This window comes from Sarcophilus harrisii, chromosome 1 (assembly GCF_902635505.1).
Source record: "Sarcophilus harrisii chromosome 1, mSarHar1.11, whole genome shotgun sequence".
Taxonomy (NCBI): domain Eukaryota; kingdom Metazoa; phylum Chordata; class Mammalia; order Dasyuromorphia; family Dasyuridae; genus Sarcophilus; species Sarcophilus harrisii.
This window is the reverse complement of record NC_045426.1, coordinates 312908370-312926256: the sequence shown is the minus strand read 5'-3', so window position 1 is coordinate 312926256 and position 17887 is coordinate 312908370. Positions and strand designations below refer to the sequence as shown.

Below are 17887 nucleotides of genomic sequence, written 5' to 3'. Positions count from 1 at the left end.
TTCCAACCTCACTTGGGATATATCTGAATTAGCTGCCTTGGCAGAAAACAGCAAAAAGTGGAGTCCCTGGAATTTATGCTGATAGCATAGCGAACCAAATGTTTGAGTGGTTAAAAAAGATAAATCCTGATGCTTTTTCTTGAATGTTTTATATCCATTGGCTTAGCCCCTTGTGCTTTCCGGTATGTTATAAAACTGGGGGAGATGTAGAAGGCTGGCGGGTCCATGTTCATATTTCCTCACCATCTCTTCTAACAGATGTAGAGAGCCAGTAAGTCCAAGCCCATGCTAGCTTACCATCTCCCTAATAATTGTAAAGACATATTGGGTCAAAATCAGGATAATCTTAATGAAGAATGCATGCAAGAGAAACAATATTATATATTATATGTTATATATAAATATACTATTTACCCCTCAACAATGAACTAAAGACATATTTAAGGTAAATGCATTAGTATGATAATTTCTGCTATTTACTACTCTGGGCAAGTACATTGGTATGGATAAAACATCACAGCTATTTACAATTCTGTTGATATTGATAAGTATCACAAGTAGGCTAACTACAATTCTGGGTTGATAAGTATCTTGGTATTGATTGTTGGGGTGGATACCAAAATGTCAAAATATGGAATGTGCATGAATCCTGGAGGGAAAATGATATCAACTGAAGGTAACTAAAGTTGTAACACTAGTCTAAAGGGGTATATTTAAGATCAGCATTTCAAATTAATAAACAAAGACTGCAAAGCTTATCTTCCACCTGGCCTTGAGTATTTATACTCAGTATTCATGCTTTAAAAATAAGTTTTAACTTTACAGCATTAACAATTGCCAAACCTCTTGTTCCAATTTAAAAAAGCTTTTTTAAAAAAAAAAATTTTATATTCTGTGATGCTCTCTTTCCCCTAATTTATTTAATGGTTTCACTTTTTATGTCTGAATCATGTACCCATTTTGACCTTATCTTGATCTACATTATGAGCTGTTGATCTATTCCTAAAGATTATTGTGTGGTTCAGAAAGCATTTAATAAAAAAAGCTGGAGAGATCTCCAGAAGCAAAGCGAAGTTTATTATACGTTCTAGAGAATAGGGCGTCCCACCCATTGAGCAGACAATGTAAGGGAGGAAGCACCATAGGGGGCAGGGTCAACACTTTTTATCCCTAACGCAAATACCCCCTCCCACCACTGACCCTCATCCTTATTGGCTGAGGATCTTACATTCTAAGCGCAGGAACTACCCAAGAAATTGAATTTGACCAATAAGTACATAGTTGCCCATATTTGACTGAAATAGGGAGGATAAGTAGGGGACTCAAGTATGTCCTCAGGAGGATAGCAGGGAGGAGGCTTAAGTATGCCCTCAGGAGGATAGCAGGGAGGGGGCTTAAGTATGTCCTTGACTTAATGCTTAAAGTCCTTCAGGCCTACTCAGACTTTGAAATGATGAAGCCTTATTCGATTTTCACAACTGTCTTGAAAGATCTCACCTCATCTCGTTCATTATTAACTGTATATTTTCTATTTTTTACCCCTGTTTATCTTTCTCCTTTCATCGTATCCCTTTTCAATAGTGTTTAGTTTCTGACAACTATATCCAATCCATTTTCTATTGACTTCCTACCCACTCTTATCCTCTTCCTCTCCTACTTCCTTGTAGGGTAAGATAGATTTCTATATGCGATTAAGTGTGTGTGTGTTATTCCTTCTTTGAGCCAATTCTGATGAGAGTAAGGTTTAAGTATTATCTGCCTCCCCCTACCTCCAACCTCCAACATATTCTACTATAAAAGCTATTTTGCATCTCTTTTATATGAGATAACCTACTCCATCCTACTTCTCCCTTCTCCCATCACATCCCTCTTTCTCTACCCTTAATTTTTGCACCTCTTTTTCCATTTGGTCGTCTGGTTTTAAATGAGTTCTTTTCTAGAGTTAACTTTTGTATATCTTTTTTCATTTAGCCAATTATGCTTTTTGGGAATTCTCTTGAATTTCTGTGGCTCTTTTACCATTTGGCCCATTATGATTTTTTTTTAAGATAGAATTTTCTTCAGTATTTTAATGCCCCTTTTCTAAGCTGTTGACTTTTTTTTTCATGATTTTCTTACATTACTTTCATTTGTCTTCCTACTTTTTTCTTTATCTCTTGTTTGATTTTGAAAATCCTTTCTGAATTCTTTCAGGAATTCTTGTAAAGCTTGGCACCAAGGCACTTTCCTCTAAGGCTTGCAGCGAAGCTGTTTTGATATTGTTGTCACTGTTGAGGGGTGAGAGATACACTAACAGCAATGGGGGTCCCCAGGCTGGTGTCATTTACAGTCTCAGTCTCCAAGTGAGGTCTTTGGCAGAAATGGATTTATTACACTGAGAAGTCCCTCAGTGGGTTAGTTCCTTATTAGTAATTAGCAGAGGTTGGGATACACAGCCTTGACTTTTTTTTAGCCTTATATGGCCTGGGGCTAGGGAGGGATCTCCAGATGAATTGAGGTCAATAATGGGTGGTAATTATGCCCCAGGCCAAGATCTCCAAATGAATTATAGGTGATTATTGTGGGAGTTTCACCTAGGAAACAAGTAAGAGGATAGGGATGCTTCCAAAGGTCAGGAGGGGTTGAGATTTTTTTTTCCAACCCAGGTTCACCTCCCCTCCTCTCCCCCCTTCCCCCATATCAGGGGTACATAGTTCCTATTACATCATTACCTCCTGGATTTGGGTTTTGAGCTTTCCTGTACATAGTAACTGTTGTGGTCAGGTTCTTTTTTTGTTGTTTCTTCATGTTTCCAGTCTATTAAAATTTTTTAAAATTTATTTTGAACTTTAATACATAAGGACAAAAATTAGAGAACATTTCCATGTGTACAACATAATCTAAAAAAATTAATTATTAAACTATGAATTTACATTTCACATTGTTTACTATATAAATACTACTTGTCATTTTCAAAGCTACTCAGCTTTCTATGCTACTTTTTACATTTTCTTTTATTTTCTATTGCACACTTTTTATATTCCCCCCCCATTTTCCCCCCTTCCCTTGCCTTAGAGATGGCTGCCATTAGAAACAAATATGTATAAATATGTAAAATCATACAATACATATTTCTGTTTATCAGTTCTTTCTCTGAAGGCAGTTAGTATCTTCCTTTATAGGTCCTTTGTAGTTAATTTTGGCATTTGAAATATTTAAAATGACTTAGTCACTCAAAATTGTTCTTAAAACAATACTGCTACTATAATATACAACATTCTCTTGGTTCTGCTCATTTTACTTTTTATTTTTTCATGCAAGTCTTTCCATGTTTTTGTAAAATCAATAAGCTTGTCACTTCTTATAGCAAAGTAGTATTACATCATAATTATTTACCACAACTTGTTTAGCCTTTCCCCAATTTTTTTGATCCCCCTAATTGCTACTACCTCTCCTGTCAAATACGCTTATTTATTTGTATTTGTACAAATACATACACACATGTGTGTGTGTAGTGTAGATAGTACAAACTTATTGTTATTATTAAAAATAATAACAAGCATTTATATAGTACTTTAAGGTTTGCAAAACAGCTTGTGATACTTCATTGAAGAAATGAATTCATTCAAAAAGGCCCCACTGCCACTGTGAAATCAACTGGAACCAGAAAGGTTACTGAACATGTTCCATGGGATGGAACTAATAAAAATATTTTGTATTTACACTAATAAAAGTATTTTGCATTGAGCCTCATGTGTCTCAGAGATTATAAGAGAAACAATAGATTAAACTCTGGAAAGCTTCAGAGAATGGAAAATCACATCTGGACAGAGCTAATCTGATTAGATGTACAACTTCACACAGATTGAAATCTTCCCATATCTTCTCATCCCTTTAAAGTCTGGTTGACATCTTTCTATAAAGAGGATCTATTCAGTGAGCAGAGGTTAAATGAACAGAGGTTTTCTAATTCTTTCAAATATTTAATGTCTAAACTGAAGGAACCAGTGCTGGATCCACAGATGTTGAGGAAACATTGGGTCCACTCCTTGTTCTGTACCCAGCCAAGTTCAACCCTAGGATAATCAGTCTGTAATGAGATGGCATTAAACTTCCTGTTTTTACTCTTCTTGGCTCATTAAACCCTTAGATTCAGGCTCACATCTAGGGTTACCCTCAAAATACAATGGGATAAGAAAATACTCAATGTACAATGTGAATCAAATTTGGAACAGGTACTTTATTCCTGAATACAAAAGAATTTTAATTTTTACAAATTACCCAATTTTATTGTTTTAAATAGTAATTTATTTTTTCAAATACATGAGAAGGTAGTTTTCAACATTCACCTTTGCAAAACCTTGTGTTCCAAATTTTCCTCCCTCTTTTTTCTTTTCTTCCTCCCCTAAACAGCAAGCAATTTGATACAAGTTAAATATGTGCAATTCTTCTAAATATATGTTCATTTTCATCATGCTGTGCAATGAAAATCAGATCAAAAGATAGAAAAAAATGAGAGAAAAAAAACAAGCAAACAAACAACATCAAAAGGTGAAAATACTATACACAAAAATAATTTTAAATACAGGACATTCATAAGTACTCATTTGACAAAAACAAACTTAAAATAAGATTCATTAATTTCATTTGTAATTACTATTACAATTATTAAAATATTCAGGAAGGCTATTACTTAAATTCTAATGAAACATCAAGCAATATACAGAATATTCAGTTAGGCAATTTATGTTTTACCTGAGCTCTGTACAATCCTGACATTTCCTACTACATCTACCAGGCTTGACCTAGTCTTCCTGATGTGGGCTCTGTGGAGGAGTAGCTAAGTGGCACAGTGGCTAGAGCACTAGCCCTGAAGTCAGGAGGACTTGAGTCCAAATCTGTCCTCAGACACTTAACATTTCCTAGTTGAATGACCTTGGACAAGTCACTTAACTCCAATTGCCTCAGCAAAAATAAAATAAAATAAAATAAAGAAATAATGGGGGAGCCAGCTTGCTATATATCTTGCTATTATCAACCTCCATTGTCTAGAATTCTAACCTTGAGACATCTTTTTGATGTGAGTTAGCATCTTTAATGAACCTTTGAACCCAGACTATCTTTGTTTTCATTATCTCAATACACATCCTAGTTACTCCACACATCTCACCTTTATCTCTCTTTTTTCCCTCTGACCTATAAAAGTCTCCACTTCCCAAAGCATGTCACAAAATCATCTCTGGATTTTGTCTGTGACTTTTTCTCATGAATAAAGGTACTTTCTAGCAAAGAGAACAACATTATGATTTTGTCACATGAGCTTTATGCCTTGTGGCTCACCTTTCAAATCAGAAATTACTCTCTTGACCCTCATCACTTATTAGTGTCTATCCTTTAGATGGGATAGACTAGTTGCCAGGAGACTCTTTCTCTTTTGCTATTCAGCTCTATAAACCTTGTAGAAATTCTAAATCTTTTGCACTCACAAGATTGTCTCTAAGCTTGGATGGAGAATCACTCCATACAATTGAATTGGTCTATATTCATTATCCCATGGAGCATTCTTAGAGTTGGCATTCTTGGTTTCTGGAAACCATGTCAGAACTTAGGACTGATTTCCTTTAATATTTGAAGGCTAAAGCAGACTTGCACTTTGAAATAAAGAAGAATTCTCTTATTAGCTATGAATATGGCAGAGCTGATCATTCAGTGAAAATACAAAATTGATCAATCAAACCCTCAGTCTCTCTCATCTATCCTGGCTAAAGAACATTTTATAGCTATTTTCTAAAAATTGGTTGTGGGGTGAAGTGGCTTGCCCTAATCCCTCCTTACCCAGTATTTTAGTAGCCATGTACATACATGTGGCATATAAACTACACATCTTCCTTAAGCATCTAGGTTTCCTAGTTAACAGTTTTCCTTTTAGTTTTTGTGCGATTTTTATATGTGTGTAAAAACTTTTCAATTATGTGTAATCAATTTCTTTTCATCACACTCCCTAACCCTTATTTGCTCAAGATAACTTGAAAGGTGGCCTTCTGCATAGTTTTGAAAGATGTCTCTTTAAATTATTTGATTCTTATTTACATTGAAAGTGTTTCTTTAAATTGTTCATGTTGTGACCTTTTTATCTAGGGCATCTGTTCATCTAGATCTTATGTCTATGGTGGAAGACAAAGGTCTAAATTTAATTCTACCAGACTGTTCCTGTTTTCCCAGCAATTTTTATCTAATAGTTTGAGTACTTATGCTAGTGATGAGATCCTGAGTAGCTGGGTGTGGCTGGCGGAGAAAGAGTGAAGTATTGCTGAGGCAAATAGAAAAGGGCACTGATGGTGATTGGTTTAACTTTATAGTCTCACCTTTCTATGCCCAGCCAAGAAATCCACATTATGTCAAATCCCTGAGGTCCACTCTCTGTGGAGGTTGTGGACCCCACTTTGCTGTGCCAGAATTCCCAATCATGTGCCTGAGGTTAAATTTTCCCCTATAAAATCTATCTATGACCTATTCCATCTTTGTTGAACTCCTTTAGTCAATCCTTTATGGCAATCTGCCTTTGGTGTCTTTCCTTCTTTCTTTCCCCATGCCAAATGATATCTTTCCTCTGATCTCACTACCATACTTCATGGTGTCTCCTCAACTCTCCCACTATGCTTTAGGGTGTCTTTCTCTTTACAGCTAACTCATTTAGGGTTCCAAATTCCTTTTAGGATTTTGCCTGCCAGCTAAGAACAAGGCCCAACCTCTTGGGGAATTTCTTTTTTCTTGACTAATTGTGGGTTCCACCAGGGAACTTGCCCTTTCCATCATTAATTGTTAAATCCCTTTCTTGCTAACTATGTGCTCTCCCACTCTATTTCATATTTACCATTCCCAGTGTCTATTTTACCTCTTCATTTTGTCTATAACCTCTTTTATTTTTATTTATTTATTTATTTTTTTAATAGCCTTTTATTTACAGGTTATATGTATGGGTAACTTTACAGCATTGACAATTGCCAAACCTCTTGTTCCAATTTTTCTCCTCCTTTCCCCTACCCCCTCCCCCAGATGGCAGGATGACCAGTAGATGTTAAATATATTAAAGTATAAATTAGATACACAATAAGTATACATGACCAAACCGTTATTTTGCTGTACAAAAAGAATCGGACTCTGAAATATTGTATAATTAGCCTGTGAAGGAAATCAAAAATGCAAGTGGGCAAAAATATAGGGATTGGGAATTCAATGTAATGGTTCTTAGTCATCTCCCAGAGTTCTTTTGCTGGGCGTAGCTGGTTCAGTTCATTACTGCTCCGTTGGAACTGATTTGGTTGATCTCATTGCTGAGGATGGCCAGGTCCGTCAGAATTGGTCATCATATAGTATTGTTATTGAAGTATATAATGATTTTCTAGTCCTGCTCATTTCACTCAGCACTAGTTCATGTAGGTCTCTCCAGGCCTTTCTGAAATCATCCTGTTGGTCATTTCTTACAGAACAATAATATTCCATAATATTCACATACCACAATTTATTCAGCCATTATCCAATTGATGGGCATCCACTCAGTTTCCAGTATAACTTTTTTTAAATAAACTTACCTTTTACCAAAGAGAATGGCCATTGTGAATTCTTCACAAGACTGAACACCAACATTTGGTGCTTCTCTTAAAGTACATCATCTGATACTACTTCATTTGTTATATCAGCCACATTACTAGTAGCTGGGATCTTTGGATCTACTAATACAATGCTACCCTGCTTATTCAGTCATGTGAAGAATTCATAATGGCCATTCTTTTTGGAAAAAAATAGGTTTCTTTAGGAGAAGAGGTTACAGACAAAATGAAGAGGTACAATAGACACCAGGAATGATATAGACTGGGAGAGCACATAGCAAGAAAAGGGGTTTTAACAATTAATGATATAAAGGGCAAGTTCCTTAGTGGAACTTGCCATTATTGGGAAAACACTCCATGAGGTTGGAGCTTGCCCTTAGCTGTCAGGCTAAATCCTAAAAGGGATTTAACACCCTAAAGAGTTAGTTAGCTATATGGAGAAGTGGAATCTGAGAGAAAAGACATCATAAGACACAGTGGGGTTAGGAGAGATACCATGTGGCATGGCATAGGGGTAAAGGGAAAGATACTACAAGGCAGAATGTCATGGCAGACTGACTCAAAAGAGTGCCCCAAAGATGGAATGTGCTACAAGCAGATTTATAGGAAAAATTTAACCTCAGGGAAATGACAGGAACTTATGATTAGGATATAGTAGGCCTTAGGGGCTTGACATAGTTTGGATTTCTGACTAGATAACCTCCACGATGGGTAGAACCATGGAGCTAGACTGATCTCTATCAGAGCTTTCTCCTTGCTTGTGCCAGGTCCACCCTGGAAACCAGGAACTCATCATTGATAATTATTAAGTTTGTAGGATAATTGTAAATATAGTATCATTAGACCTTACTCCTTATCATATTTTTTTTATTATTTCTCTTGAAGTTCTTGAACTGTTTGTCCATCCAGATGAATTTTGTTACTATTTTGCCTAGTACTATAAAATGTTGTTTAGTTTGATTGTTATATCACTGAATAATAAGTTAACTTAGGTGGTGTTGCCATTTTTATTTTGCTGGCATATCCCAAACATAAGCAAATAATTCTCTAAATATTCAAGTCTAAATGTCTGTAAAAATTGTTTTATAATTATGTTCTTATAATTCCTATTTGTGTCTTCAAAGTAGATTCCCAGATTTTTTCTACATTTTGTGGTTATTGTTAATGGAATTTTTCTTTCTATTTCTTCTTGGTTGGTTTTGTTAGTGATATACAGAAAGGCTGATAATTTGTAGGGTAATCTACTACTTTGTTAAAGTTACTAGTTTTCTGGGGTTTCTAAATAAACCATCATATCATCTTTAAAAAGTACTAATTTTGTTTCCTTTTTGCCTATGCTTATTCCTAAAGTTTCTTGTTTTTATTTTATTGCTATAGCTACCATTTCTAGAACTGTCAGCTTTGCAGAACTCTGCAAATACAACTCCCTCAAAAATCAAGACATCACTGTTGTAATGTCATTGCTCCTCTTCAAACATGAAGGATGAATAACAACTATGTAAAATTAAAATGGGGAAAATGGACACCTTTGCTTTATTTTTGATCTTATTCACACAGTTTCTAGTTTTTCACTACTATAACCAATGATGGCTTTTGGTTTTCAATAAATACTATTTACCAGTTAAGGAAACAATCCCTTATTCCTATTTTTACAAAAAAAATATTAAATATAAATGGTGTTTTTGTTTTTACTGTTATTTAGTCATTCAATTGTGTCCAATTGTTTGTGACCTTGTATACTACACATGCCAAGCCCTTTAATCCTTCACTATTTCCTGAACTCATGTTCATTGCTTCCCTGACACTGTTTATCCATCCCATTCTCTGCCATCCCCTTTTTCTTTTGCCTTCAGTTTTCCACAACACCAGAATCTTTTCCAATGAATCCTGCCTTTTCATTATGTGGCCAAAGTATTTAAGCTTCTCGTTTCAATATTTGACCTTCCAGTGAATAGTCTGAATTAATTTCATTAAGTGTTGACTGATTTGATCTCCTTGCTGGACTCTCAAAAGTCTTCTTCAGCACCATAGTGTGAAAGCATTGCTTCTGCAGCACTTAGCTTTCCTTAAAGTTCAATTCTTTTCACCATACATTGCTAGTAAAAAGATCATAGCTCTGGCAATACAGACCTTTATAGTTCATCATAAGCTTTTTCTGCATCAACTAATAAAATCACATAATTTTTATTGTTTTTAATTTTAATAAGTTTTATTATATTTGTAGTTTTCATAATATTGACCCAATTCTGCAATCCCAGTATAAATCCAACCTGGTAATAGTAAATGGCCTTTTTAACATATTGCTGTAACTTCTCTAATAATATTGTATTAAGTACTTTTATGTCAATATTTTATATTCCTTAGAAATACCATTCTACAATTTTGCCTGCTTTGCCTGTTCCAGAGTAGGCCACATTTATTTCACGGGACTTTGATAGGATTTCTTCTTTTCCTATTTTATTTTCAAACAGTTTATGATATTAAAATCACATTGAGTTTTTTCCTTCTTTGAATATTTGATAAGATTGACTTGTGAATACATCTAATCTTGAACTTTTTCTTCCATTTATGGATTACTCAGTTTTTTTTTTTCTGATATTAGATTATTTCACACCCCTTTCCCCAATTTCTGTTCAGTTAATCTTGGTATTTATATTTTTATAAATATTCATTCATTTAACTTTAAGATATTTATTCTCTGCCATATAATTTAGAGAAATTCCAAAAGTCTTAGGATGGAAAGAGCCATTTGCATTCAGAGAGAGGACAATGGATACTGAATGTGGATCACAACTTAGTATTGTCACTTTTATTGCTTATTTTTTTCTTTCTTATTTTTTCCCCCTTTAGATCTGATTTTTCTTGTGCAACATGATAAATGTAGAAATATGTTTAAAAGAATTGTACATGTTTAAACTATAGTGTATTATTTGCTGTCTGGGGGAGAGGGGAAAGAAGGGAGGGAGGGATAAAAACTTGGAGCAAAAGATTTTGCAGGGGTGAATTTTCAAAACTATCTTTGCTTGTATTTGGGGGAAATTTTTTTATTATTAAAGTTTTTATTTACAAAGCATATGCATAGGTAATTTTTCCAACACTTACCCTTGCAAAACTTTTTGTTCCAAATTTTCCCCTCCTTACCCCCACCTCCTCCCCAAGCTGGCAGGTAGTCCAATACATGTTAAATATATTGAAATACATATTAAGTCCAATATATGTATATATATTTACATAATTATCTTGCTGCACAAGAAAAATCAGATCAAGGAGGAAGAAAATGAGAAAGAAAACAAAATGCAAGCAAACAACAACAGAGAGTGAGAATGTTATGTTGTGTTCCACACTCTGTTCCCATGGTTTGTTCTCTCTGGGTGTAGATAGTTCTCTTCATCACTGCACAAGTGGAACTAGTTTGAATCATCTCAACGTTGAAGAGAACCACGTCCATCAGAATTGATCACTGTATAATCTTGTTGTTGCCGTGTATAATGACCTCAAGGTTCTGCTCATTTCACTTGGCATCAGTTCATGTAAGTCTCTCCAAGTCTTTGGAGACTTGGTCGTTTCTTACAGAACAATAATATTCCATAATATTCATATGCCATAATTTATTCAGTCATTCTCCAGTTGATGAACATTCACTCAGTTTCCAGTTTCTAGCCACTACAAAGAGGGCTGCCACCAACATTTTTGCACATGTAGGTCCCTTTCCCTTCTTTATGATCTCTTTGGGATATAAGCCCACTAGAAACACTGCTGGACCAAAGGGTATGCACAGTTTGATAACTTTTTGAGCATAGTTCCAAACTGCTCTCCAGAATGGCTGGATCCATTCTCAACTCCACCAACACTGTATCCTCTCAATACAGAGATAAGCAATACCATTCAAGGGCAAATCAAATTCCTATTGATCTTTTAGGAAGTCATATTCTTAGGAAAAATTTCACATTTAATTGAGAAATCCTGGTCTGATTATTAGAGTTCCCCTAGACTTACCTATAAAATAGGTCTTTTCTTAATCATTCTTTGCAGATTTTCTCCATTGAGAGAATAGGCCTGCTAAGGGAAAAACCTATTAGTGTAAAATAAAACCTCCTATTTTTGTCACAGCCTCTGGAGTTAGCGATTTCTTTCACTTCAGAACCTGCATCTCTGAACAGAAGAGATATCATTCATTCATTCATTCATAAACCTCACCATTATCTTAATATAGGGTATTAGGTGTTGGTCAGTGCCTACTTTCTGCCATACTATTTTCAAATTTTCCCAGCAATTTTTTACCAAATAGTGAGTTCTTATCCCAGAAGCTGGGGTTTTTAGGTTTATCAAATACTACATTACTATAGTCATTGATTATTATATCTTGTGAACCTAAGCTATTCTACTGATCAACTATTCTATTTCTTAGCCAGTACCAAATGGTTTTGATGACTATAATATAGTTTAGGTTTGGTACAGCTAGGCAACCTTTATTTGCATTTTTAAAAATTAATTTCCTTGAAATTCTTGATCTTTTGTTCTTCCAGATGAACTTGGTGTTATGCCACAGTTCTCTTTAACTGTTCTGACTTGATTTCCCTGAACTAGTTTCCTTTGCCTCAGTTTCCTTAACTGTTCTGTCAAATCCCCTTAGTCGTAAAAACCCACTCTGGTCCATTAAGATTGGGGACCGTTTACTCTAAGGTTATAAATTGCTAGCAAGATAAACAAGAGAGCAGAACTCCTGACCCTCCCCTGTCCTCAAGAATTTACAATATCCTTCTAAAATACTCCAAGATACCTCACTGACATCTTTATCTCTGGGTATTCAGACATCCTCTCTCTGGGCTTTTAGGAGTTATGGTCTCCCCCTGCAACCTGACAGAACCCTCCCCTCCCCCCCCCCCCCCATCCTCGTGGTCCTTTGTCTTTAGAGAATATTTAAGAAGGTTGGCTTTCTCTTGTTCATGACTGGAAGAGCCTGGCTGCTAGATGCAGCAGGCTGGATTCTTTGAGATGACAGTCTCCCCAGCCCTGGGACCAACATGGATTCCTTGGTCCCAGTATATCTCTATCTGACTGGATAATTTGAGACGAGAGTCCTGTCCAGTCAATTATACTCTCCAATTAATAAACTATTGAAAACTCTCTAATCTCTCTCCTGCCTCAGTTTCTCCGGCATTACAATTTGGAGGTCCCACCGAGAAAAGGGGAAACTGAGTCACGAATTAGAGATTAGAGACCTTTCGGTCTCCACCTAGGCCTGAGGAGGCTCAGGATCTGGATCTATTCCTTAGGAAAAGATCAGCACTCTGGATACCTCCAGAGCCTCCGGGAAAAAGGAAGCCGTTCTTCAGCCTCAGTCCAGCCTACGGTGGACAACGGAATCGATTAGGCATTTGGGAGAGTAAGTCTGTCTGGGTACCCTTTGGGGTACCATCTAGTTCTGTCTGGGCTGTGGCTAGCAACCTGGTCTTGGAATAATTGCTGACAGGTTTACAAATCTGAGACAAATATTCTTCTAGGACGCTGGAAAATATCTTCTGGGTTTGTGTTAACTGTGTGTTCTATGTTCTGTGTGATTTGTCTGTCTGTTTTGTTAGTTGAAAGAACAAAGTTGCAACTGTGCTTAGTAAATTGGAGCTCCACGTGTGTCTGTGTGTGTCTGTTTGCTTTGTATTTTGTGTGTCTATGTTAAAAATTAGCAAGCTTGTAAGAGATAAGAATTCAGCCTGTGTTGCAGGCTTAGAAAACATCAAGAAGCTTGGAAAAAAAAAAAATCTTTCTCTCTTTCCCTCTCTTTGTCTCTGGCTGACTTCAGCAGCTTGTGAAAAAAAAAAAGGAGAAAAGGGAGAGAAGGGAAGGGAAAAAAAAAGGGAGGGCAGTGTTTAAAGATAGTAGGAGTTCTCCCCTGGTGGCAAAAGACTATCTGTTAACTCAGCCATGGGAAACTCTGCTTCAAAAACACTAACTCCACTTGAATGTCTTCTTAGTCATTTTTCTGAGACATTTAAACATCATGATTATAGAATATCGTGGAGAAAGAAAAAACTAAAACTGTTTTGCCAGAAGGAGTGGCCTTCCTTTGGGGTAGGATGGCCTCCAGAAGGCACGTATGACAGGGAAATAGCACTGGCGGTGCACCAGATAGTTACTGGTGAGCCTGGCCATCCAGATCAATATCCCTACATTGATGTTTGGCTACAAGTTGTCTCTTACCCCCCTTCCTGGCTGAGGGCTGTGACCATGACACATGGTATTCGCATTCTGGTTACTCAGTCCCTGAGAACAGACAGGGAGAGTTGTAAACCGCCAGAGAAGAAAATCCTACAGGATTCTCTGGGAGACCTCTTAGATAATCCCCCTCCTCCAACCGTATCCCGGTTTGTGTCTGTATCTACCTTTGCCAGGAAATTCCCTGCCCGAATTGCTGCCTGAGGGACAAAACTTTCCTAAGCCTAACTTTTCACCGCCTGGCCCTTTGTCTCCTTACAAAGCTTTGGGATCTGTCCAGCAACCCCCAGTTTTCCCCAAACCTGTTCTGCCTCGGAGGGAAATGGTGGGCTCAGAAGGGGTTCCTTTTTTAGTTTATGTCCCTTTCTCTACAAATGACATTTATAACTGGAAAGCTCAAAATCCCCCTTTTTCTGAGAAACCACAAGCCTTGATTAACCTTCTTGAATCTGTTTTCCATACCCACCAGCCCACGTGGGATGATAGTCAGCAGCTCCTTACTACTCTCTTTACTACCGAGGAAAGAGATAAGATTAAAAGGGAAGCAAGGAAAGCTGTCCTGGGACCTGGTGGAGGGTCTGTAGAGGAGCATCGCGCTCAGGTGGAAGCTGGCTTTCCCTCAGAACGGCCCTCCTGGGACCTTAACTCCCAGCAAGGTCGTACTTCGCTTTCTGCTTATCATAGATATCTCCTCCAAGGCCTTAAATCGGCAGCGAGGAAACCTATTAATATGACTAAGATTTCTGAGATGGTTCAGGGTGCAGAGGAATCCCCTGGGGCATTTCTAGAACGTTTGTATGAGGCTTACCGTACCTATAGCACTATTGACCCAGAAGCCCCTGAGAACTATAGATCTGTGAATATTGCATTTGTTAGTCAGTCTGCCCCAGATATACGTAGAAAATTACAGAAGCAAGAAGGGTTCGAGGGTATGAATATATCTCAACTAGTCGAGATAGCTCTGAAAGTCTTTAATACCCGAGACACACCAGTTAAGGCAGCAGGTAAAGAATGTGCCAAGACAGTAGTAGCAGCCATGAGAAAAGCAAACAATTTCCCCAGGAGTACTTCCCAGCGCCCCTGTGGGCGGCGGCCGTTAGGCTCAGACCAGTGTGCCTACTGTAAGAACACAGGGCACTGGAAGAACGAATGCCCGATCCGAAATCGTCCTAGGGATGTCCTCGCTCTCAAGGGGACAGACTGAGGGAGCCCTAGTTCTCTCTCTCTTTCTTTAGACCCCGGAGAACCTAGGGTATGCTTACAAATTGGGGGTCAGCCTGTTGAGTTCTTGGTAGATACTGAGCTACATACTCTGCTTTAACAAAACCTTTGGGCCCATTATCCCTAAAATCTACCTCTATACAAGGTGCTACTGGTAAAATTGTTTCTCATCCCTGGCGTACCGAACACACGGTCCACCTAGGGCACGGCACAGTCACTCATTCTGTTATGTTACAGTCACCTTGAGGTCGCCCAACTGGAGGTCATCCCAGAACCCCAGGCTATAATCATTCTCTCTTAAGCATGTGAAGAGATGAGGGTCTTGTACCTTTACAAGACAAAGGTCCGTTATGAGAATATCAGCAACCTCTCCTGCACCTCCCTTCATCATGCTATTCTAGGCACCTCCCTAATTAGAGTATCCCCCCCATCCAGGTACCTCCTCCCACTATGTGATGGCTATAAAAGATTTTCATGGAAGGACACTCCCGGGGAAGAATACTTAAGATGAGAATCCTACTTAATTGATTGATTTACTCTCCAATAAATTAATAATTAAATTGTACTCCAATCTCTATTTGGTCTCAGTTTCTTTTAACATTACAATTCTTTTCTGATCATGCCAGATTGTCCTTATCCCCTTCTGGGTAGGGACTTACTTCGAAAGCTTCAGGCAACTATTTCCTTTTCTGATGATCAGGTTTCTCTAACTTTTAATCCTCCAGGTCCGAAGCATCTTCTTATAACCCTACCTCTCCAATTTGAACATATCTTAGTAGCTTCCCCTGCGTTGCCTTCTCCTGCTCCCTGCTAACCCTCTTCTCTCTCAGCTGAAAACAGATTTTCCTCAGGTGTGGGCAGAAAATCTAGCCACTGCCTCTCCTGTTTCTGTTCCACAGGGTTTTAAAAACTCCCCACTAGTAAAAAGCAGGTTTGGAAATTCCTGGGAACAGCTGGATACTGTAGATTATGGATTCCCTCTTTTGCTGAGATAGCTGAGAAAGCTGAGATTGCTTTATTCTGCTACAACCAGTCAGGGTCCCCTTGTGTGGGGCTTGGCTGAACAATCTGCCTTTGATCATCTCAGGAACGCCCTTGCCAAGGCCCCCACCCTAGATCACAAAGCCCTTTCACCTTTTTGTGGCGGAAGCTAGAGGTATTGCGAAAGGCGTCCTGACCCAAACGCTTGACCCCTGGAGTTGGCCTGTTGTGTATCTCTCCAAGCGCTTAGATTCCGTAGCAGCTGGATGGCCCCCCTGTCTTAGGGCCAAAGCCGCAACTGCTCTCCTGGTAAAGGAAGCTGACAAACTTTCCTTGGGCCAGCCTCTCTCCATCTCTGCCCCTCACTCTGTTGAGGCACTGCTCAGGTCTGCCCCTGATAGGTGACTCTCTAATGCTCGCATTACCCACTATCAGGCCCTGCTTCTAGATCATCCTCGCCTCACTTTCTCCAAATCGTCCGCCCTGAACCCTGCCACCTTGCTCCCAGATCCTGGTTCTGACCCGGCTCCTCTGCATGACTGCTTCCAGCTCCTTGAGGAGTCTCAGTCAGCAAGGCCTGACCTTTCTGACATTCCGCTGAAAAACCCTGACCTGATTCTTTTTACAGACGGGAGCAGTTTTGTTGTGGGGGACACCAGTGTTTCTGGGGCAGTAGTGGTAGACTATCCCTATCTCTGCCCTATGGTCTTGTTCCCTCCCCCTGGATCTTCTGCCCAGAAAGCGGAGATTGTAGCATTGACTCAGGCACTGCGCATTGCAAAGGGCAAATCAGCTAATATTTACACTGACAGTCGTTATGCCTTTGCAACAGCTCATGTCCATGCCTCTCTCTACAAAGAAAGGGGCCTGCTGACATCCGCTGGGAGGGAAATTAGGAATAAGGCAGAGATACTTTCCTTACTAAATTCTATCTGTTTGCCCCGCTCTGTTGCTATTATCCGCTGTTCAGCTCACCAATCTGGTGAAACAATGGAAGGAGTGGGAAATCGGGCTGCAGCGGCTAGGAAAGCTACCACCTCCTCCCGCACTTCTTCCCTTCCTCTGGCAATCTCTCCCCTCCCCCCTGTTCCTGTCTAGGACTTGCATGATTTCACTCATTTGGTGGAAAAGAAAATGTATCAGTTATTGAGCAGATATGCAACACTTGCGCTAGAGTAAATATGAAAAGAAAAGCTTAATTTCTATGTTAAAAGGAACTTCTTGAATTCTTTTATGTGGAATTGGGTATTTTGTATAAGTTTAAATTGATTGTATTGGGTCATCCTGAGGTTATTTAAAGGACCTCTGAAAATAATAGTTTTTTCTTTGTCCTTTTGAAAATGTTTCTGTTATGGACAATGTAATTTGGGATATTTTTCTATGTATTGGATATTTTAAAAGCAAAATGATTTGTATGTATAATGTTCACTTATGTAACATCTACCTAGATAAGATAATTGTTCTAAGTTGTGAGTTTACTGAGAGAAATTTCTTTCTGTTATTACTATAAGGTTATGATAAATAATTGTTTAAGAGTTATCCGAAATTTGATTAATGGAATTTGTTATTGAGGGTAAAATTTCTTGGCCTTATAGTTAGTTAATGGTATTTGGGAGTTTTAAAGCTCCACCCTCTTACAGTTACTGGAACGATTGATTGGAATAAATCTAGGTTAAGACTATTTTATGTTGTATGTGCTGAAGATTGAATTTTGATAGCATATAGTTATTGAAATAGATATTGAACATATCTTAGTAGCTTTCCCTGCGTCGCCTTCTCCTGCTCCCTCCCCTCTTCTTTCTCAGCTGAAAACAGATTTGCATTTTTCCTTCTGTAACTGATATATATGATCAGAGCACTGGTCAATAGAACTGTTAATGCAA

The 17887-nt window shown here is 38.1% G+C and overlaps 1 protein-coding gene across 1 annotated transcript; it reads left to right on the top strand.

Moving 5' to 3' along the window:
* Positions 1 to 14124: 14124 nt before the first annotated feature.
* Positions 14125 to 17102, top strand: LOC105749770. Its single transcript, XM_031945509.1, is given in 4 exon segments — positions 14125 to 14936; positions 15945 to 16035; positions 16037 to 16137; positions 16139 to 17102. Coding segments are annotated over 4 exon segments (1968 nt in total).
* The last annotated feature ends 785 nt before the right edge of the window (positions 17103 to 17887 follow it).